The sequence below is a fragment of the Sorex araneus genome, chromosome 4 (genome assembly GCF_027595985.1).
Source record: "Sorex araneus isolate mSorAra2 chromosome 4, mSorAra2.pri, whole genome shotgun sequence".
In the NCBI taxonomy this organism is placed as follows: domain Eukaryota; kingdom Metazoa; phylum Chordata; class Mammalia; order Eulipotyphla; family Soricidae; genus Sorex; species Sorex araneus.
In genome coordinates, this window is record NC_073305.1 from 114,676,001 (window position 1) to 114,700,766 (window position 24,766).

The 24,766-nt window shown below is 37.6% G+C and overlaps 1 protein-coding gene across 1 annotated transcript; it reads left to right on the top strand.

The window, feature by feature from the left end:
* The first annotated feature begins 382 nt into the window (after positions 1-382).
* Positions 383-23,810, top strand: SPACA1 (sperm acrosome associated 1). Its single transcript, XM_004605655.2, has 7 exons — positions 383-605; positions 8,406-8,447; positions 12,841-12,942; positions 13,576-13,682; positions 14,465-14,600; positions 22,988-23,108; positions 23,654-23,810. The coding sequence occupies exons 1-7, from the start codon at positions 383-385 to the stop codon at positions 23,808-23,810; spliced, it is 888 nt and encodes a 295-aa protein (XP_004605712.1).
* The last annotated feature ends 956 nt before the right edge of the window (positions 23,811-24,766 follow it).

Consider the following 24,766-nt stretch of genomic DNA (forward strand, 5'->3'; position numbering starts at 1 on the left):
ACATGCGGGAAGGACTCTCTCCCTTTCTCTCTCTCTCTCCACTTGGGCTTAGAAGAGTGACTTAGGAAAGACGAGAAGGAAATACCCTCTTGAAGGAAGCAGGTGAACTAGAACAAGCTCTCAGAGAAAAGCACGCACTAGGGAGGGAAGCCCATCCCAGTGCCCCGGTGGCCTCAAGCGGGAACCACGCAGCCTGCAAGGTGGCGCGTCCCCTGCAGCCTGATGGAGCCGAGAGCGCGAGCCGGTGACGAGATATGACGCTTCAAAGGTTGCTGGGGTGCATCGTGGCCCGGGTTCTAAGTGGCTTCTCTATTCCACGAACCTCTCGTCGGGAAGCGGCCACTGTGACTGTGCCTTGGGCGGCCTTGTGGGCCCGGGAACCATGAGCCCCAGGGGCACGGGCTGCTGCGCCAGGCTGCTGCTGACGCTGGCCGGGCTGCTCCTGGGGGTTCCCAGGGCCGCGTGCGGGGCCAATGTCACCGCCCTGCAGGAGGGGCCCGGCCCTGGGATGGTCAGCGAGGGGGATCCGGAGGGCGACAACGTGGATCCAGAGTCCAGCAACTTGCCCGCATCCGCGGAGACCCCCGAGAACGCTGAAAATCCAGGCGACACTATGGTGGGGACAGACAAGCAGGAGGTCGCAGATGTGGATGCCGAGAACGAACCCCAGGAGGACTCCGAGGAAGGTGAGGGCACCCAGGCTTAATCTTTCACCTTGCGGAGGGCACAAGGTCACAGCCCCCGCCCACTCGCTCTTATGTCTGGGGATCAGGAGAGGATCCGGTTGAGTCCTTTGGCAGACTGCAGCCCTAATCAATAAAGCTCCCCTCCCTGCCCCACCAGGGCCAAGAGCAAGATTTTCAAAGCCTCAGCAAGCTAAATAAGCACATACATAGAAGTCGCTGCAGAAATACTGTTAAGTATTGCTCTGGATAAGAGCAAAAAAATAAAAATAAATAAAAAGGGTTACCTTTGTAAAGTCCCACCCCACCCCGCTGTTTTCAGGCAGAAGTTGACGGCAGGGTGTATGTTCCTTGGGAATATGTGTTTTGTTTTGTTTTTCCTTAGCATTTCTTTTACGTTCCAATTGCTCGAGGTCATCCGTTTTTTTCTACGATCTACGTTCGCATTCTCGGAGAGTGCCAGTGAAACTCAGAATTCCCTTGGGTATGATCTATCCCAGAGCCCAGTTTCCTGGCCCAACGGCCCTGCCCGCAAGCACGAGTCAGTTTCAGGCAGCTGAGCGCCAGGTGGTGGTTTATTTCTAAGCTCAGCTTTAGACCATAAATGAACGCTCGCGGCAGAAAACACTCAGCCAGGGATCCAACTAGTGGCAGTGTTAAAGGATATTGTTCACCAGGGGAGAGTGAGCCACCGCATGGTACACAAGCTTGGCTTTTTCTGCTCGCTCATTAAAAAATAACACTTGACAAGCTTTTGTACATGCCATATTGATCAGCAACACACATGCTGGTAGATAAAAGGTCATTTGCAGGTTAGGAGACACATAAGGATGGATGGCTCCCTTCCCCTATATGTATGTATCCCAACTCAAGTCTTATTTTCCTGGGCAGGTTTTATGCTTATATGGATAGGTGCTGTTTTGTTCTGCCTGCTGTTTGCTGATGACCAAGAGTGAACCTGAGTTCCAGAAAGAAATTGAATATCTAAGGATAATGATTGGATGAAGGTGTTTTTCTCTCTTTCTTTCTCTCTCTCTTTTTTTTTTTAATGTTTTCTCATCATTACATTGCAAAGATCTTGGAGGGCTTCTTGTCTTTGCAAATGTGAACAAAGGATTAGGGGGGAAATAAAAACAACTTGTTCTAAAGCATAGTAGCTACTTCCTTTTCTTTTCTGCCTTCCCCTCCACTCCCCTCTTGTCTCCTCTTCTTTCCCACCAACTCTCCCTCTCTTTTTAAAAACTATTGGGCCACAAAAGTAGACAAAGGAGCAAGCATGATAACTTTCTCAGTATCTGCATTGCAAACCATAATGCCCCAAAGTAGAGAGTATGAGCAATATTTTCTGCCATGGAGGCAGGGGGAGGGTGGGAAAGGTGGGGATATACTGGGCATATTGGTGGTGGGGAATGTGCACTGGTGGAGGGATGGGTATTTGGTCATTGTGTGATTGTAACCCAAACATGAAAGCTTGTAACGATATCTCACAGTGATTCAATAAAATAAAAACAAGACTATTGGGCCACACTTGGTGGTACTCAGGGCTTACTCCTGACTGCTCAAGGAACACTCCTGGGGAGACTCAAGGAGACTGTATATGGTACCTGGGACTGAACTGAAAAGCCCACTCACCTAGGCTTTGTGCAAGACAAGAGAAGAGCTCTGCCTGCTTTGTCTCTCCAGCCAGCCCCCCCCCCCGCCATAATAGCTACTTCTATACTCTAGTTTTAAAAACAATTGAGCAGTTTTATTTTTCAAATATATTAAACATTGTCTTATTAAATCACGGCGAGATATACAGTTACAAGTTGTTCATGAAAGTAGATGAAGGATTAAATATAATGGTCTCTCATTATCTGTATTGCAAACCATAATGCCCGTAAGTAGAGAGTAAGAGGGAAATTGTCTGCCACAGAGGCAGAGGGAGGGATACTGGGGACATTGGTGGTGGAAAATGTACTTGGGTGGAGGGATGTGTGTTTGATCATTGTATGACTGAAACATAAGCATGAAAGTTTTGTAACTGTAGCTCATGGTGATTCAATAGCACTGTAGCACTATCTAAGCACTGTCGTCCTTTTGCTCATTGATTTGCTTGAGCGGGCACCGGTAACAACTCTATTGTGAGACTTGTTGTTACTGTTTTTGGCATATGGAATATGCCACAGGGAGCTTTCCAGGCTCCGCCGTGTGGGTGGGATACTCTCAGTAGCTTGCTGGGCTCTCCAAAAGGGACAGAGGAATCGAACCCGGGTCGGCCGTGTGTAAGGCAAATGCCCTACCTGCAGCCAGTAGCTGTATAGCTTCTCAACTTTTTCTGATTTTGTCTGAGTTCAACAGGGAACAGGATAGAGGCTTGTCTTCTGGGTATTCAATTAAATAAATGTTACATTTTCAAGTAACAGCCGGTAGGGCGTTTGCCTTGCATGAGGCTGACCCAGGTTTGATTCCTCCGTTTCTCTCAGAGAGTATCCCGCCCACACAACAGAGCCTGGTGATTCAATAAAAAAAAAGGGGGGAGGGAGAGTTGTTCATGATTGTGTTTCAGTTATATAATGTTTCAACACCCATCCCTTCATCAGTGTACATTTCCCATCACCAGTGTCCCCAGTTTCCTTCCCCCATCACTTTTCACTTTTCACTTTTCACCTCTCTCTTCTCTCTCTCTCTCTCTCTCTCTCTCTCTCTCTCTCTCTCTCTCTCTCTCTCTCTCTCTCTCTCTCTGTCAGTAATTGGGCAGTTTTAGCATTAAGCTGGCCTAAGGCTAGTTCTAGCTGTAAAGTGGTATGTAGAGTTGAGCCTTAGCTCAGGCAATGGATTTATAATGCCTTACATTCAAATGCAAACATGGTCAAGTTGGTATTTTTCTGCCTTGATTTTCTCATCTCTAAACTTCAAGGAGTTGTGCTATTTTTTGTATATAATTTTATACACAGGTGATTTTTTCCTAGGAAAAGAATCCAGGACTTTAAATAGTTTGAGGTGTTTGAAATTCAAAAATTTTCAGAACCTTTATTAAAATTTGACAAAGCATCTTTTGACCACAGTGAACCAGTAAAAGTAGTTATCACCATTTACTAGTTATTATCAAATGGATTATTCATTTTTATGTTTAACATATTTGACAAAATAATAATGATGAAAGGATCATGAAAATAACTTCAAAAATTTTCATAAGAATTTAAAGGTGTAGGAAGAGGAGAGAAAAAAAGGGGGAGGAGAGAAGAGATGAGGGAAGAGGAGGGGCATAAGAGAAGGAGTGGTGAAAAGGAGAGAGGCAGGAGGAGAAAGAAGGAGGAAGGAAAAGAGAAGGGGAAGAACAGGAGGAAGGAAAAGAGGAAGAAGAATAAAAATTAAAGATGTAATTCCTCAGTTTTTAACTCTATGGTTTCTGCTTTGGAAGATGTATATACCTTAATGAGCAAAGTACTTTGAAACTAACTAAACATTCATCAGCTGTTATACATGAAACTGGAATGTATCTATCTTGTAAAACTGACTTAAGATTTTTAATACATATACAATAGATTCTTGCTTATCATCAGAATAATCTGGTTCATTTTGCACTTGCATTACAAAACAATATTTTTGAAAACCACGAAGGCAAACACATATATTTTGTTGAAGACTGCCACCTACTTTCCTCCATAATTGCAAATGTTTTCATTTTTATTTTATAAAGGCAAACTGGAATGATTGGTCCAATTAATTTATTTGGCCATCTGTTTTATATCATCTTTTGGATGCATACCTGCCATCATGATTTGTCTATTTATTAACCTTATTGAATTAATTTTGTTGCATGAGAAAAATAAAAACAAAAAAAAGAAAGCTTAAAAAAATAAAGGAATATTGGGCCTGATCACAGACCTGGGAGGTAGAGGATCTGGGCTAAATCTCTAGCACTTTATGATTCCCTGAGGACAACCTGGATGCCCAACCCCACCCCACCCTCTCACAAAGAAAGGAAAGAACACACTGCCCGTATCTTTTAGCATAACAGTAATGTCTGGCTTACTTTCATAAAACACTTAAGGATCAAGTCCTTGTTGAAAGACTAACTAGATGAGTGAACCATATGTCCTTTTTATCCTTAGAAATATGACATTCGTTCACGGATTGTTGAGTTTCAGAAATTTCATCTAGGATATTCATCTAAGATACCATCATCTCCCACTCTGCTTATGCAATCAATTGCACCATCATTAATAACATTTAAAGTACTGATGATATTTGCCTCTCTACACCTCCTGATTCATGTTAGAATTATGAAATGTTTTTTCTCTGTCAGTTTTCTTCTCTTTGCATTATAGACAAAACCTAAATATTGTAAAATCTCAACCCTGTTTCAGTGAAAACTGAAAATAGATTATAAGAAGTGAGTCCTGGACTTTTTTTGTACCTTTCTGAAAGGTGATACAATACTTTGGGCAGAAAAGTGAGACAAATAATGATATAGTAGCTATGATTTATTTCATAATCATGTAGTATTTCTAGGTAATTTCAACCATTCTTCCATTCTATTGTTTTAATATTTCTTAAAAGCAGAGTTGAGAATAATTAATGAGTAAAAATGAAAACAATTATGGATATTGAAATAAAATGTTTCAAAAGATAGGAAAAATCCCTAGGATGTCACGTTAGATTTATACTCATATCTTTTATACTTCTTTATGCCCCTTATATATTAATTTTTCTTATAAACATAATGGTCTTTTTTAATATACTTATCAAAGAGACCAACAATAGAGTACATAATTATAGGATAGTTTTATTCAATTAAGATTTTTTCTATGTAAATATGTCTTTTCTATTTCTTTGAAAGACCTTTAAGAATGTAAAAGGTCATGAAATATCAACATTATATCAATTCTAGAAATTTCCAAGAAAGTAATTTATAGGACTGGATTCATAGTACAACGGGTAGGGATCTTGCCTTGCATGGTAACCTGAGTTCAATCCCCAGCATCCCATACGTCCTCCTGAGCTGCTCCAGGCATGGTCTCTGAGTGCAGGGCCAGGTGTAAGCCTTGTGCTCGACTGGGTATGGCCCTCAAACTAAACCAAAACAAAAAAAATTCAAAAATTAAAATTGGTGCTTGCTGGTACATTCCAACATATAAAATATCCTATCCAGAACTGAAGATAACATTCACGGATCTGGCCAGAAAAGAAAGAGCAGTGTCATTATCTGCTATATTTTAGATTGAGAGCCTTTTATCAGCACAGTTGAAAGACCCAGCAGATTTGTAGGAAAGCTGCCTAAGTCTCAATGCTCATTGAACTTTCCATTCATTTTACTTATCTTTCCAGTAAATAAAGACAATCCACTTAGTATTGGGGGGACATTGATATTTTATCTTCAGATAATGAACATTTTATTTTTTTATGGTTACATTTATTAGATGTGCCCATTATTATACCCTGTCATTTTTAGATTCGGATTTATCTTCAAACATATTTGCTATCCTTTCCAGCTTTGCTGGAACCTCTAGATTTAAGTCAGCATGAAATCAGTATTTTCCAGATCATTAGTGGAAATGTTGAGCAGGGCAGAGTCCTATGACATATCACTTCTACCACTTTGATACCAACTCATTAATGGTTATCTGTAGACTTTACTATTTATTGTTTTATCGACAAACTTTTGCTGACATTCAGATTGCATTTCCCCTTTTCACTCATAGGTGTGTATGGGACATTTTGACAAATACCACACTGAAATCCAGATACATACAATTGTCCTGACACATCACTGTGCTATTTCATCAAAAGAAAAGTCATTGAACTAATGGGCAGTCAATATTCAAAGCTGAAGGGGATTTAAGATAGCATTTCTCATCTGTGGGCCATATGGTTCCCTATGAGCCCCCAGGGCGTTCCAAGGGGACCATAGGTGAACATCTGCACAATGGCTGGTGATGGCAGGAGACTAGAGAGCCAACCCACAAGGAAAGGAGGCCATAGGAAGGAAACAAGGTCAGAAGGGGGCCATGGTGGGTTAAAGATTGAGAAGTACTGACTGAAGAGCTGACCTGATTCAATTGCATGTTGTTTTCTTTCCTACCATAGTAAATAATGGAACTGATTTTTTCAAAAGGTTTCTGAAAAGTGGTAATATTTAAAAGTTGTCTCATGTTCACTCAGATACCTGTGTTTTCTGTGTTCTACAACTTGGCTTTTAATGAAATGTGTCAACAAAATGTATATAGGCATTTTTAAACAATATTAAGTCACAGTTGATGATCATGACAGTAAAAAAAATGAGTCAATATTGATTTACTTGACATCTCTTGTATTAATGACAGAATTATCTTACATGCATTATCTCATTTAATCTTAATAATACTTAAATGAGATAGGATTTCTTTCCCAAATTTTGCAGAATAATTAGCTCAAACTCAAAACTGCTATTTTTTTTGTATAGGAAATAAGATTTATTTATTTTTTAATTTAATTTTATTATATTGAATCACCGTGAGAAAAAAACACAAAGCTTTCAAGTTTGTCTCAGTCACACAATGATTGAATCCTCATCCTTTCACCAGTGCACATGTTCCACCACCAAGAACCCCAATATACCCCCTCCCACCCAGACTTCACCTAAGTAGTTAATGATCTTCATTTCATTCTCTATACTTTGAATACATTCAATATTTCAATAGAAAACTCACTATTATTGTTTGGAATTTACCCCCAACAATCAGGCCTGCTGAAAAGGCATCATTTAATAATTTCTTTTCATTGCTGAGAATAAAGATTCTATGAACTCTTTTGGATTTCTGATATTTTAGTTCAGTTCACAGTCTAGATGCATGTCTGTAAGAAGCCGCTCTGGGTGCCAAAATGGGTTAGAAGAAGACCTCTTGGATCATAGTCTTTACATCTTTACAAGCAGAGGGTCTGTTTCTCGAGCAGCAGCTCCGGGTCTTATCTGGGCCGAGGGTGTGCCGGTCTCAAAACTGCTAATTAATGGTAGAACAGCAATTTGGATTCCTACTTCAATGTGCTTTTTTATGTAATATTGTCACTTCTGTATATAATGTTTAAAATTAATTTCTAATGTTTCACTTAATACTTTTTCAAAATTGAGATTTTAATCCTATTCTGAGTTTTGAAAAGATGGTTCTACAGGTTGTGGAAAAATCTTAGAGATTTTAAAACATTACTTAAATGCTCAAATAGTTCTTTATTCTTAGATTACCTTTCTAAATATAGTATTAAAAGGAATTCTTGGGGATATTTTACATCTTAACATGAGAACAAATAGAATTAATCTATAACAGATTAATTTTAATGAAAATTTGGTATATAGATGTTATAGATGTCTTTGAGGATGGAAATAATACAATAATTATTGTAAAATGGACAACAGGGAACAAATGGATCTTAATGTTGGAAGGATCTTTTAAAAATTAAATTTTTTCTTCCCTATCAAGAACTTTATATCACTATGTTTTGAGGTGAGGAAAAATTAGTTTTTAGTTTCATGCAAGGTTTATTTTCTAATTAATTCATTTGAAAAAATAGTCTTTTGGTTTAAACAATACTAAAAGCTATAGATATTGAGAAGACATAGATATTATGGTTTAATACAATTTTTTAAATGTCCTATCTATGTGATAAGTTCTATAGCTTTCTTTCCACAAAAGTCTTTCACTTGTTATTTTTTCTTCTGATTAAATTATTTTTGCACTTTATGTTTAGCTACAAATTCGACAGTAGTCAAAGAAGTAGAATATGGGATGTGCACCGTTACATGTGGTAAGTAACATAAAGCAAATAATATTGTATTTGTGAGTAGAGAGGAGCTGAAATCAGGTAATAGGGCATTTTTAATTTATAATTTGCATATTATCTCCCTTTTATTGATTTACATTTCTATTAACTGAATTTACACACAGAGCTCAAACTGATTTATATGGTAGTTAGTTTTCTAACTACCATGTAAATTTTAATTTTAATAAAATTTTAATTTTAATAAAATGCTCTTAATTTTATTTTGGGTCGGCTCCCTCTAATTTTTTGGCATGATTTTTCTCTACACCAAAGTAAAATTTTCTTTACCTCACAGATGTTCAAAAGATGAAATACTTTCTGATGTATTTCACAGATGTCTTCCCACATACTGTGCTGGCAAATCTATTATGAAATTTTACTATTTTCAATAGTCTTTTTCAAATTCCATATTTCTCCCACTTATATGTCATGTCTTGGAGAAAAGAAATGCTGGCTTCATGGGAAAGGTAATATTCAACAACTATGACTGTCTTATTGCTTCATAAATAGGAATTGCAGGTGGTGTCTCTTGCATGGGGGTGAGATTAAGAGGGCACATGTTATATCTTGCATGAAGAATCTACTGCAAGTATTGAAAGGACTTGTTAATGCACAGATTACTGTGCCTACCTCCAGCGTTTCTGACTATGCCTTCAGAAGGGCTTGAGAATTTTATTTCCATCAAGTCTATATGTTACTTAATAAGACTAATGCTGCTGGTTAGATTTTTTTTTTGAGAACTACTAAAGACTAGTGGCATGCTAAGAAGATAAATAATTCACAATGAAATTGAGATTTCTCTAAATAGAATATTCCCTGTGGGGAGGACTATTGGTGGGTAGGAAAGAAAAACGTTGCAGGGTATGCAGGCCAAAAATTCATGGAGATCTAGAAGGGAACTCATTTATTGGGCCCAAAATTAATCCTGAGCTGTCAGAGAGATAGTACAGGGAGTGTGCATAAGGACACTTTTGTCCTGGTATCGCATATCACATTGCCCCCTCCCCCGTCACCTCACCACTGCCTGATGTATCTCTGGTGACTCCTGAAACCCCACCAGGGCAGCGTTGGAGGGATCTGGTGCTTCAGGGCCTAAGCATCAACACATCTTTGGGCATAGCACCAACTCAATAGCCTGGGTAGTGGAGAATCTTGGAGAGTGTTCCTTGGGTCCCCAGAGCACTACTTGGAAGTCCTCCAGCCCTCCCCACAAAGGAAAAAGTAAACCTGTGAAAAAAAGTAAACCTTTTTTACTTAAAAAAAGTAAAAAGGAAGAAGAATTTTTGAGGAGTCATTTTTTAAAATAATGGTGAAATAAATATAACATAAAGTGCACTATCTCAATCATTTCTAAATGTACAAGTCAGTCACATTAGGCATATTTATATCATTGCACAACCTTACCACTATCCACCTACAGAACTCTTTCATCATCCGAGCCTGAAACCTCTCACCCACCAGACTCTAATTTCCTGTTACCCCCAAAGCCTGGCAACCACTATACTACTTTCTATCTCTTGAGATGGTTTTAAATCTATCTTTTTAAATCTTTATTTCTTGATAAATTAGAGCTAGAAAATGAGAGAAATCCTTATAATCAACCTCTGATTATTTATTTGCATTTTATATCTTTCTTGACTCCTTGCTAGAGAAATTTGTACAGCTGAGGCACTATTTTTAATGGCAAATGTAATAATTGATATTATAATATTCTATTATTTAACGATGTGTTTTAGAAATTGAATATTGCATTTATTTATTCAAGAAATAATTTTGGTTTTGTTTTGAATTTTGGGTCCTTTATGTGCCAAGTATTGTTTTATATCATGGGACTACAGCAGTGAGAAAAACAGGGAAAACTCTTCCTTCAAGAAATAAATGTATTTTAGTAAGACAGAAAAATAATATGTAAAACAATAACACATCAGATAGGTACTAAGTTCTAGAAAAAAATAAACCATGGCCAATATTTCATATCTAGACTTTAGGAATGTTTTTAAAATATTTTCCATTTATAACAACTAGAGGAAATGAGACATTCAAGAGAATTCCTTGCAATTTCCCACGTAATATTTTAGCAATCTAAATGCTGTTCCTCCCCCTCTCCCTATTGGATAACAGACAGATTTTAGATGTTATTTGGACTTACAGAAAATCCTCACACCTACACACATCATTATGACAAAATGTACTTAAATAAAGAAATAAAAGCATGACACCTGCTTAGACAATATTTATTCATTTCCGAACAAGGCTGTGCATTTCATAAATTCAGGTGGAGCAGTGTTAAATTCATTCTTGGCATATCTCTTAACTAGAGGAGACTGTTCCTCCCTGAGTTGTTCTTCTCAAGGAAAGGAGCTGTCTTCACTGCTCCTCAAAATCTCAGCCTCAGCATTACCTAGACGTTGATTAGAAATTCACAATCTCAATCTCCGAATACAGACTAGAGACTGAACACAATGGCCACTCAACACCTTTATTGCAAACCACAACACCTAATCAGAGAGAGAGAACAAAAGGGAATTCCCTGCCATAGTGGCAGGGTGGGGTGGGGGGAGACGGGACTGGGGAGGTGGGGAGGGATGTTGGGTTTACTGGTGGTGGAGAATGGGCACTGGTGAAGGGATGGGTTATCGAACTTTGTATGGGGGAAACATGAGCACAAAGATGTATGGATCTGTAACTGTACCCTCACGATGACTCTCTAATTAAAAATAAACTAATAAAAAAAAAAGGAAAAAAAGAAATTCACAATCTCAAGACCTACCCCAGATCTACTGAATCAGAATTTGTGCTTGTTCATTTTTTTTTATGGGAACCACACCTTGTGGTGCTCAGGGTTTACCCCTAACTCTGTGCTCAGTGGGCATTCCTGGTGGGGCTCCGAAGACCATACATGGTGGCAGGGATCAAACCCAGGTCAGACGCATGCAAGACCAGCACCCTACCCTCTGTACTATCTGTCCAGCATCAGAACTTGCATTTAGATACGCTCTCCAGATATTTTTCATGCACTCTAATACTACTGCTGGAAGACATTAATGTCCCTTGCCCCTGAGAATGTGCTCTGTGATTATAACCTTAGGTTGAAAGAGGGAAGCTGGTAGACAAGGACGTTGAGATGAATTCTACTTTAGTGTGATCACACAGTCTTATCACAGGTTCTAGTCGACATGTCTAGTGTTATTATTTTTTTTGTCTTCCTCAGTTCTGTGATGAAACTGAAATCTGAGATTAGTTAATAAAGATCTGTTTTTTTGTTACAAGGAAGTGCAACAATTCCTTCTGGTAACAATATAGATGAGACTATGTGAGTTAAGACAAAGTCACCTACTGTATGATCTCTCTTCCATGAGAAATCTGAAAAAAATTCAGCTTATAGAAGCAGCAGATTTGTGGTCTCCAAGTGGAGAAAGGGGATTTTAGGGATGAAAGGAATTTAAAAAATACTCATAATTACAAGATAAGGGAGTTCTGGGGATGATGACAATAATGAACAGTATTGTAATTATATTTGAAAGTTGCAAAAAGATAGATTTGCAATACTTTCATCACAAGAAAAATTGTAACAGGGAAGGTTATGAATGTTAACTAAATTTGTGGCAATCATTTTTCAACAAATAGCTGATTAAATCATCATGTTGTAGATCTTAGACTTCAAATGTGACAGTTCTAATGAGGGTATCCTCGTGATGGAGCTTTAGTTATTAATAGTTTATGCAGCTATGTTTAATCCAGAGATTTTTGCCCATCTTAAAAGGCATCTATGTTAAAATGCAATTTTGGAATATTCTCAAGAAGTCCAAATTCCACTTTCTAAATGTTCCATGATCAAGTGAATTTAGGAGATTTTAGTGCATTTCATCAAATCTAAGATTTTATTGACTGTAAGAAGCACATTTTTATTTTACCTTTAAAAAAGAAAAATGCCCATTTTTTTGACATGCTTTAATTATTAGAGGCATTCTGATTTCAAACATATTAAAATGTAAGTTCTTTATTTTAAGGTCAATAAAGATTTACACATAAGAGCATATTTTAAGTTCCTTAATTTTTTTGTAATAAAGAATTCTGTAATTAAATATTCTGTAATACATTTTATTTAATGCATTATTTTAAAATTTGCTTTATTATGGAATCCCATTTCCTTATGGCTCAAACTCAGAGGGAGTGGTATTTCACCATAGCTTACTTTGGAAAATGCTGCTTTGTGAAATAGTCAAAAATGAGAATCTAAAAAGAGTCTAGATATTATTCTGCATTTAGAAATTTAATTTTTGAAATTCTGGGAAAAGTTTCAAAAGGGAACTTGATGGAAAAGTAAGCCAACAATGCAGTTGTTCTGTTTTAATATTTGCTGTTTCTTTTATCAAAGGCATTGGTATCAGAGAAGTTATATTAACAAAAGGATGCCCTGGAGATGAATCCAAGTGTATTGTGAGGGTGGAAGAGTGCCGTGGACCAGTAGACTGTGGCTGTGAGTTGGACTCTTGTGTTGGATATTCTTAACCCTCAGGTTGTTACAAGTGAAAGAGGTCATCAACTGAGACATTGAAAGAAAATTATGATAAAGTTCCAATTTTCTAGACAGTGATAGCTCTGAGTAGCTTTCAGGTTTTGCTTTACAATTTTTCAGTGATTTCTTACATTTTACACTTTTATTACACACTGGATTGCACTTAAGGTCTATAATTGAGGCTATTGTATAGTAAAATTCAGCTTTTGGCAATTTGGTCATGACAATTCATATCTAATTATACTATTTTGAGATTTCATTGTCTCTAAGTGGGCTATCGAAGACCCAAGTAGATCTCAAACCAGATAGATTGCTCTTTCTAAAACTGTTTGAAATTCATTCTGTGGACGGAACAGAGAACTATGGTATTCTCTGCACTAAGGGTCCCCTGTGGGATTCCAGGGACCATATGGGATGCTAGGGATCAAACCTGGGTTGGCTGTGTACAGGAGCTGTGGTATTCTCTACCTGCTTCTTTTACCTCTTTGCATCCATTATTCTTTCCTGTTTCTCTACAAGTGACTTTTAAAGTTAGCATTGCATATAAAGTAACTCATAATTCACAATGGTGTATATGTGTTTTTTTTTTCAAAGGGGGCACACCAATTTCAGAAAGTCTTGACAGTGCTAGACTGGCTTGTGTTCATGTAGCTCCTGTAAATCGTTTCAGATATGTTTGGAGAGTTATAAGGGCAGACCAGGTGAGTAAGGAGTGTATGCAATTTGCTGCTTTCTACTAATTGATACTATTTATTTCCCAGTTTTGATGAGTTTCAGAAAACTTTCTCTTTAAAAGCAGTTTGTGAAAGTGAAGTTAAATTAGATGACTTTCTTTTTGTGGAGGCACACCCAAAGTGCTCAGGGCTCCTAGCTCTGTGTTCAGGGATCCTGATGGAGCTAAGGGTACCATATGTGGTGCTGGGGGATCGAACCCAGGTAACCACTTACATATAAGGCTTTCCTATTGCTCTGGTCCTGTCTAATAATTTTCTTATTGTTGGAATTTTAAAGTGTTTATCATGTAGTAAGGCTAAGATTTTACAAAGGTCTTAAAGCCTTTGTAAATTTTAAATTTAAAGTTGGAATTTAAAATCAACTATTTTATATAACGTATTCCATTTTTGAAGCAAGATTTTTATTTGTATGTATAGAAATTACTTAATGAAGACAGTAAACTACCATTAACTGAGAATTTATTAAGTAGTAAAAATATTCACCTGGTGGAGTTTCTTTTAACTTTCCTTATAATCTGAACACTACACCCATTTGACAGATAAGTAACATAGACCAGAGAGTAAGTTGTCCTTGGTTGCACAGGCAGTAGTTGTTAGCATTGGTACTTAATGTCTGCGTCATATGACTCTAAAATCCACTAACATAATTAAATATTAGAGAGACAAAGATTCCTCTTTTGTTATAGTCCATTGTTCCTGAATCTTAGGTTTACATTAAAAGTGTTAATACTTTTTTCCCTTTTAAATAGCAACCTATTGTAATTTCAAATGATACAGTAACATTGGATATTAAGAGGGAAACTCATCCCATTGCTTTTGAGTGTAATACTTATGAGAATAATGACCTAGTAGCATCTGTTAGATTCACAGTCTACACATCAAATGGTAAGTGCCCAGCTATGTTTTACCTTTCTCATATTTCTTTTTTTTTTACAATCTGAAATGATGATGAATTTTATTTTATTTTTTTAATATTTTTTAAATTTTATAAAGTAGTTCACAATATTTCATTACATTTAACATTCAAATACCAATCCTACCAACATACCAAATACTCTTTCCCACCAACATATTTTGGATGTTTCCATCCCGAACCCCAGTCCCTGCCCCAAAGCAGAACTTAAATAATATATTTTATACTGTTTGTTATGAAAAACTGCTGAAAATGTTACAAAAAGTATTATTAGAAGAAAGAGTGTGGAAATTGTTGTATTTCACCAAGGGGCCATTAAGCCCTTCTATAAGAGATCACTTCATTTTGTTAAAGGTTGAGACTTGTGTGCCATATATATATATATATATATGTATATGTATATATGTGTGTATATAATCTGTAAAAAATGTATATTTCCCTCTAATATTGGTTGCCTCCTACTTCGTACTTTTCTCATATTTCAAATTTTAAGAGATCAAAATCACCTGTAGATGAATTCCTGAAATATATACAGATGGCTAACCTCACCCCCAAATTTTCTAGATGTTTAGATTTTGGTGGGACTAACATAGAATTTGTATAACTACCTAGTCTGAGATACTGTCAGCCCAGAGACCACTCTTAGAAGCAATGTCTCATGTCAGGTTTTTCTGCAAGGTGTAGCGCTTAATTTCTTTTTCATAAAGATCAGTCACATATGCCTCACTTTAGGAAAGTGGTACCTGAAGTATTTCCAAAGACACAATTTTATTCTCTTTTACTTTTATCACAAAATTGAAAATACATCACGAAATACTCAATGATGTTTACATAAATCTTGGTGTAGTAAATAAAGACATGGTATCAAGTTATGTCTATTTGGCATTTATTTACTTAAAGAAATTGATGAGATACTGCTCTATATCAAAAAAGGTAAATTTTGTCCTGAACATAGTTTGATTGCTAGAAATTGTATTTCCTTTGTGAAGCAGATTCTTACACCTGTCCTTTCAGTTTAAACTATGTTGTGTTCTATCCCCAACTGACCATTTCCTTTGGTTCAGTTGTTCTTAACTATTTTTGTTGTTGTTGTTGTTGTGTGTTGTTGTTGTTGTTATTGTTATTGTCATCTTTGTTATTGGGAATATGGAGGGTTTGGTCACGAGGTTTTTTTTTTTTTAATATACAACCAAGTATTTGGAGACCTTCCAGAAAAAAAAAATGCCCTTATAAACAAATATGACAAAAGTTATCTATAACTTTAAGGGAGTTTGTGGATTTCTTGAAACTTCTTCTGAATTCTTATAACCTAGCATTATAATCACTACACCCTGTGTTGAAATGGAAACAAGGTAAAGTGCTTTGAAAATAATTTTTAAAAGTAAACTAAAAATTTCTCTAACGTGTTGTTTTGTGTTTTTTTAAATTATTGTTAGGGTTGGAGAGGGTGCAGCAGGTAAGGTACTTCTCTTGCATGCAGCTGACCCACATACGGTCCCCTGAGCATCACCAGGAATGAACCCTGAGCAAAGACCAAGGGGCCAGTAATAATTCCTGAACATAACCAGGTGTGACCCAAACACTCTTTGCTCTCAAAATCATATTTATGATGAAACCTCATAATATTGCTCCAATGTTGACATATAAGCAGTATTAAAGGAATAATTTCAATTTCAGTAAGGTGCTACAGAAAGAAAAAAAAAGAAAAAGGACCAACATATTATCAAACTAATAGAATTCTCAATGGGTCCTACTTCAGAATTTTGTTTAAATATTTTGGATGCTATTCTGAGTTTTTATCCCTACAGCCTGGTCCTCATCAGGACTGCTCAATGGATAGCTTCTCCCATAATTAAAAGGCCACATGCATTTGAAGGTACATAAGCTAGGGACCGAACACAGAAAAAGACAGCCCTCAATAAGATAAGTCTACTTCTCTCTATATAGTGGTCCAGGGCGTAAGATACTTGCCTTGCACATAACTTGTTTCAATCTCTGGCATCTTATATGGTCTCCAGAACACCTTTAAGGGTGATCCCTGAGCAGAGAGTTGGGAGTAAACCCTGGGAACTGCCAAGTGTTGCCCTAAAACATAAATAAAACAACAATGGGAAACACACTGAAAATGGAACCTTTCACTATTTGGACTTAGAACAAATTTTTGTGTATTTTTTTTTTGGTTGCTGTTGTTGTTAATGTCTTCATTACCCTGATAAGTGATTGGTCCATTTCTCATGGCCTTTAGCTTTGTTTAGTCTATTTCTTCCAGACCCTGTTACCCTACACACTAGATGTTTCATTGCTTGGTTTGCTTCTCAGGAGTCCAGTTTTGGGTAATCCAATACATCCTTCTAGATGAGCCTTATGTTTTCTGGCCTTTGAGGTATCTTCCTGTGGGGCAATGGATGGCTGTTGAAGTAATGGAGGGCCAGAGTGGATAGCTCTAGGATTTGGTGTTGGCTGGCTGTGAACTATCAGTTATCTCCAAGAGGTCAGCTGCAAGTCCATTGCTGGAGAAAGGACTTAATGATCTATAATCCCATTCAGGCAGGAGCCCACTGGCAAACTCCAACTCTTTATAGTCGCTAAGTGTGGGCCAGGAAGAAGTTGGACGCTGGGAAGCCATCCAACAGTAAGAAAAATTCCACTCTTGTAAATACAGTCCATGAACCTGCTCTGAGCCACAAATGGCCTAAACTGGAACGTGGTTCCCATCACTGCCACTGACCCCACGTAGTTGGGGGTGTTCTTCATACACACACCAGCACTTCATTCTTAGTCTTGCTATTAAAGAGAAAATCATCATGTACCCAGAGAAAGCATTTTGGGACTCACTACCAAGTAACCTGAGGTTGATGGCCAGATTTCTACCAGCAACTAACCCTTCCCAATGGGCATGGTGTAGTGCTACACTTCAAGTGGCCCTTGTCAGATGGCCCTTGTCAGTTTTCAGGGGCTCCTTAGTTTTATCAGCTACGATCAAGATCAAGTCTAGGTTAGATTCCCTGAACACTCTGAAGTGCAAGGTCTTGCACTTGTAAGGATAGAAGACAGTTTTGATGGTAATGGTCACCAGGTGTCTTAAGCTTCCTCTCTGACCTGGGGTTGTATATCTTAGTAGAACAAGATAGTGGAAAGTGACAGAAAAGTTAATCCCTGAGGACATGATCTCTAGACCCACCACATCCACACTGTGGGTCCTGTATGCTGTGTTAGTGTGTGTCTCATACTGGAGGATGACATGCCAAAGCACCTAGTTACTGGTTGAAAAGGTCAGTTACTTTATGCCTCTGTTCTGTACTTGTGGTTTGGGGCTTCAGTGATGGCATACAGTATTCTCAGAGGAACTTGCCAGTTGACCTCATAGATGGAGGCAATCAATAAATACTTCAGACTAAAGACCCCATATGGGAGTTGTGTGCAGGGGTAGCCTCTGAATTCAGTGGAAGGGGAATCCAAAATGGGAGGTTTGATCTGAGCCAGGAGGCTTATCCCCTTGAAGGCCCTCAGCTTGCCCCTTCTTCAAATTCAGTCTCTCTCCTTGCTTTCAGTGTAGGGAGGTGGTGTTGGGCATTGGCACGTTGGAAGGTGCAGCCATCCAATTTAGTGCTTTCACAGGTAAATTCACTTTGGAGGAACAGCTAGACTCCATTATAGGTGAAGAGCTTCTGGAAATGTTCCTCAAAAAACCTCTTTGACATCCTGGCCACTGGAGCAGAAAGCCAGTCTTATGATTTGAGCTACCAGAGATTGCTTGGAGATACAAACTCCCGGCCATAACTGGAGCAATGCCCATCCCTGAGATGAATATTTATGTCTTAATGAACCACTAAACCAAGTTATACAGAATCCCGCTGCCTCAGACTAACATAGCCAGGCAGCCATTCTGCTGGCTGCCCAGCCCTGGCACCAACACTGGCTAGTTCCTAAGAGCAGGTTGGTGGAAGCAACCCTGACAACTTGGGTGGACTTGAGCGAGGTCCATGTCTCAAATCCTTTACACCCGTTGAGTCCTGATCCCTTTGTAGTGAATTTCAGGTCATTTTTTTTTAATGTCACAGCCAACAAGAGCCCACCTAAGGACGATTCAGCACCCATCCTTGACACTGCCCTAGCAACAGATCTGGCAGTTGCTTCAGAGAAACCTTAAAAACAGCTTTGAAGAAGCAAAGGGTTTACACTCCATCTCGGAAGTGGCTCACAACCCACTACTCTCGGTGTACCACTCCATCCTCCGGCCCCCATGCATTTCCTCTTGACTCTGTGGAACTCACTTCTTTTCTGGGAGATGCCTGTATCTCAAATTGGAGTGCACATTTCTTTTATGTTGGGTGTCTCTTTCTCTCTCAGCCCTAGCTGACTCTGGAATGTGTTTTCACCTCTTCCCTCACATGTTCTAAATAAAATGTCTTTGCTTCACTATCAGTCCTCTCCTAAAACGCTTTTCTGAGAGAATTGACAAGGAGACTGGGAAACCACAGGGAATGGTGGGGGAGGGCGATAATTTAATCAAAACAAACATTCTAGTAGAAAGATCTACATTATATTGTACTGGATTTAAAAAATACATAGCTATAACTGAAATAGCTGAAATATTTTAGGATAAATGTGGTTCAATGAGAAATTTCTTTCATCAGATGTTTCACAATTCTTTTGTTTTGGGGCCACACCTGGCAGTGCTCAGGGCTTACTATTGGCTTTGCACTCAAGAATTATTCCTGGGAGTCCATGTATGGTGCTGGGGATAGAACTGGGATTGGTTACATGCAAAGCAAGTATCTTACCCCTGTACTATCTCTTTACCTCCATGATAACTTTTTGTTTGTTTTGGGGGCACCACACTTGGCAGTGCTCAGGGATCATTTCTGATGGGGATTGGGGAGGAATGTGTGTGGTGTCGGGGAACAAACCTGAGTTGACCATGTGCAAAGCAAACACCTTGCCTGCTGTACTATCTCTCCAGCCTCAATTTTTTGTAATTAAGCATTGTTATGGATTAAATTTTATCCCCCTAAAATGTTTCTTCCAAGTTCAAATTCTCAGAACCTTAGAATGTGACCATCTTGTATAGAGGGTTGTATATAGACATGATGGTTTTATCTACAATAAAGCAACACCATAAAGACCTTGAATCAAAATGTCTGGTGTCCTTATAAGAATAGAGAAATTGGGAAATGCAGAAGAAGAGGGGAGAGGAGAAGAGAAGAAGGGAGAGGAGGAGAGGGAAGGGAAGAGAGAGGAGAGGAAAGGAGAAAGGAAAAGGAAAACCACTCATGTGAACTGGGAGGTTGAATTTACGCTTCCACCAGTCAAGGAATATTTGGAGCTACCAGAACCTGGAAGATGAAAGGGAAGATTCTTTCCTGGAGCCTTAGGAGAGAGATCAATATCTCTTACAACATTTTATTTTATATTTGTAACCTCAAGAACTGAGAGACAATAAAATCTGTGTTTAGATTACCATTTGACAATGGTATTTTTGTATGGTGGTTCTAGGAACTAATACAAAAACAAAATTTCTCCAAGTGGAACATTCAAATACAGTGGATTTTTTTTTTAGTTAGAGAATTTTAATAGGAAATTCGGACTCTCTTCCTCCTCCTCCTCTTCTTCCTCCTCCCCCCTTCTTTACCACACCCAGCTGTGATCAGGGCTCACTCTTAGTACACTTACGGAATGATACTGTGTGCTAGAGATCAAACCCGGTTGGACACATACAAGGTAAGTACCTTAAACTATTGTACTGAAATGCATCCTTTTTGTTGTTGGTGGTGGTGGTGGGGCACATCTGGCAATGCTCAGGATTTACTCCTGGTTCTGCACTCAGGATTCTATCCTGGCAGTGCTTCAGTAATCTTTTGGGATGCCAAGGATAGTACCCTCATCTACTTTGTGCAAAGAAAGTGCCTAATCCCCTGTACTAGCCCACTATACAGCCTAACCCACTATACTATCTATCTGGTCCACAAATACAGTCTTTTAAAGTTAAATATAAAATTCATCTAAGTGGAAGTCCTTATAAGAAGATGCTTTTGGACTGGAGTGATGGGATAGTGGGAAGGACGTTTGCCTTCCACGCAGTCGACCCAGGTTTGATTCCCAGCATCCCATATGGTCCCCTGAGCACGTCCAGGAGTTAATTCCTGAGTGCATGAGCCAGGAGTAACCCCTCTGCATTGCCAGGTGTGACCCTAAAAGCTAAAAAGAAAAAAAAAGAAGATCCTTTTAAAATAAATTAAGTTCTTCATACCCTTTATGCTGTACCCTCTTTTGACTAGTATTATAGTGTAAGTGAGTGAAATATGAAGGAATTTTGCTGTTCTCAAGTTTTAATCCTCTTATATAAGCTTAAATTTAAAAAAATTAAAAATATTAATTTATGTTGGATAATAAATATTATGTAATTTTTCTCTTATACTTAGAACTATATAGTGAGATCACTAAATGGAATTCAAAGCTCTAAAATTACTTAAGAAAATGAAAACTTATACTCAATGTGTTTAAAGTGGTGGAAGAATGTGTAGACAAATAAACAGTTGAGATTGCCATATGGGGCACTACTTCATATAGAGCAATCCTTGATGAAATGAAAGCATTCATAGGCATAAAACAGCATATGCACACAATGAAAATGTCTTGGTTATCAGTTATAATTTGATTGGTGCACCAGATGATCACTCTGATCCTTCCCCAGGAGAATCTTTTATGATTCTCTGATTTAGGGACCAGGAAAGAAGCCTAAGGAGGCATAGAATTCATAAAGTAAGTGATTCTTAGTATTTGACTTTTATCAGTTTATAATATAAAACTGTTAACATATGGTAGACTAATTATCTTATGGTAAGAACAAAATTATGGGAGAGAATGCATGATTTAAAAGGAGAGTGTATATATTTGTATAAAAATAATGAGCATCAACCTCCACCTTATGGCATATACAAAAATAAGATACATATCATAGTTATAAAGTAAAAAGTTGGGCTGGAGTGATAGTACAGCGGGTAGGGCATTTGCCTTGCACACAGCTGACCTGGGTTTGATTCCCAGCATCCCATATGGTCCCCTGAGGACCGCCAGGAGTGACTCCTGAGTACAAAGCCAGAAGTAACCCCTGAGAATCGCCAGGTGTTACCCAAAAAGCGAAAAGGAAAATGTGAAAAGATAAAGCCATAAATCTTTAAAAAGAAAAGAAACAGGAGAAATTTGTGTGATTTAGAAGATGACAAGGGTTTCTTAGACATGATTCAGAAAATAGTTACCATAAAAAGAAAAAATTAATAAATTTAGACTTCATCAAAATTTAAAACTTAAGCTCATTAAAAGAAATCATTTAAAAATTAATAGGCTGACCAACCACTCAGAGGAAAATATTCTTGAAACATGAATAGTTAACTATTAGAAGCAGTTTGAAAAAAAGTCTTGAAGTTCCCTGGAAAAGCAAATATATACGTATCTACCTTATCAACCAGCAACTAATTCCATTGTTAGGTATTTATCTAGAGGATGAAAACATAAGTTCACAACTGACTTGTACAAGAATCTTCATAACAACTCAATGTAGCCACCTCAAATTGAAACAGCCTCAGTGTCTACTGGTAAAATGGTATTCCTCAATAAACAAATTGAGGAATACTATTGATTAATAACAAGGGGGAAAATGATATATACAACAACATGGGCAAGTGTTTAAAACATATGCTAAGTAAAAATATTTTGTATAAAACCATGTATAGTATCTGCTTTCATTTCTAAGAAGTTTTATAATAGGCAGAACCAATGGTAGAAAAGAAAAATCATAGCATCAGGTTCCCTAGGGAAGATGGGACAGGAAACTTTCTGGTATTATAGTAATAATCTTTTATTGTTATATAGGGGTTTGCACTTCTGAGTGCTGATACAGGTTTGCACATTTAGGAGTATAGTAAAATTATATAAGGATCTACATTACATATGTGTGTTTAATTTCTAAAAACTTAGAAAATGTACATCTGTTCAATTCATTGTAAGATTTATCTCAAAAGAAAAAACTACAAATAATATTGAACTCTGGTTAATGATATGCCCATTGAAAAGTTTTGTATGAGTTATACAGATATTAGCAAATTATGTTGTGTGCATCAACAATAAATGATGGGTAAATGATTTGATCAGATGGATAGTAAACATAAGGGCTGAGGACATAGGCTGATCATTTTTAACTTTTGTGTTTGTCATGGACATTTCAGATATGAAGACCAGATTTATTAATAACTTTCTCTCCACCATGATGTTTCTAAAATTGTTTTTTTACCATAAATTTTCCAATTAATGTTTTACTTTTCCAGTAGTAAAAATAATTAGTTGTGTGGTTTTTCTTTAGAACTGCAGCTTAAAAGAACAAACCGGCCAGATACTGATGCAGTCCTCGTTTTTGTGCTGACTATAGGAGTCATTATTTGCGTATTTGTGATCTTTGTACTGATTTTCATAATTATAAATTGGTAGGTGGAAGAATGAACGTGAGTCATCACCCTCGATTGGCATCCTGCTCTTCCCCTCCTCTGTCAAATGAACCCAAATGAATTCACAATGCTTCCTGCCTATGGCTTTAACACTGTCCAACTCCATTCCTCCTGGATTATCCAGTTTAGGCTAACTCATCTTATAACTTAATTCCCCAGACACAAGAGAACTTTGAAATACAAATTTTACAATTATGTATTATATATAAATAACCATATTTACTACCAAATATGATTTTTTTTGACAAATAACTGTTGTCTAGTTGTAATTATAACATCCAGAGACTTGGTTATTGTAGCCTACTAATTATCTAATAATCAATATAACTAAATGTTTTTGATGCCTTCATGAGTAGGATTTCCTACTTAGTATGTCTGAAGGTTTACCAATGGATCTGTGTCCCCCAATATTTTTTAAAGTGACTAAGGAATCCCTTCTATACATAAAAATGTAAATATAAATGAAATTCAAGTTTTAATCATATAAATAATCCTTTGTTCTTACATTTCTTTTAATCCTCCAGGGCAGCCGTCAAAGCTTTCTGGGGGGCAAAATCCTCAAGTACTGAGATACATTCTGATCTGAGTTCAATGAGATATAAAGATTCAGCCTCAATTGACCAATCACCAGCAGAAATGCCTGCACGTGAAGATGATGCTTTAAGTGAATGGAATGAATGATGGATGAATGCTATATAACAAATTACAGAAGATTAGAGAATATCAGATTTCTTATTATAAAATAAAATATATAATAAATTACTTTAATAAAATGGTGAGTGATTTACTATAGTCTGAAGGTAAGGAATGTAAGAAAAGGGCTGTTTTAATGAATACATCTTTGTGGTGGAATTTTCTCAGTTTTCACTATTTCAGATAATCACTTTGTGTGTCTGTGTCTGTGTGTGTCGGGGGGGTATAATATTTATCTAAAGACACTACCACGAATACTTCCAAACACACTTTTGGTCATGTCAATCACTTCTAAGGTAAGTTACTTGTTCTAACCGAAATAAGAAAAATATAACATTAAAGATATGTTGCTTATTTGATTTTATCCCCTCTAAGAGTACTGGATTAAGCTTGCTTTAAAAAATCATACTTTGGGATCTCTACAAGGACATGAGACACACAAAGCATCACTGTAAGATATGAAACAGTAATAATAACAACCAATACTTAGTGACTCCTATGCCTTAGGCATTCCTCAAAGCTTTTTACATAGTTTGGGGCAATTGTGATGGTATAGGAAATATGTAAGGAATAGCTGGAGAAATGGAGTGTCTGGAACCTCCCACATGCAAGGTACAAGCTTTGACTAAGTAACACCCCTGATCCACATTACAAAAATGATGAATTAAGAACTTTAGAATAGTCAGGGGTATGGTGCTGCCAATAGGTCAACCTGTACCTACGAGGCAAGTGCATAAGCAACCTTAAGGTGCCTTCAGGCTTCCTGATACTCCAAAATTGCTGCTGTGCCTTTGGCCGGACCCCAACAACTTGGGACCAAGTTTACCAAGAAATTAAACGGCCAAAAGTTTGGTATGTGGAAGGGGAGCCATGCCCACAAACCACCACTGGCTCAGCTATACAAGCTCACTTATTAGCCTTATTTCAGAGACCCATAGATAAAT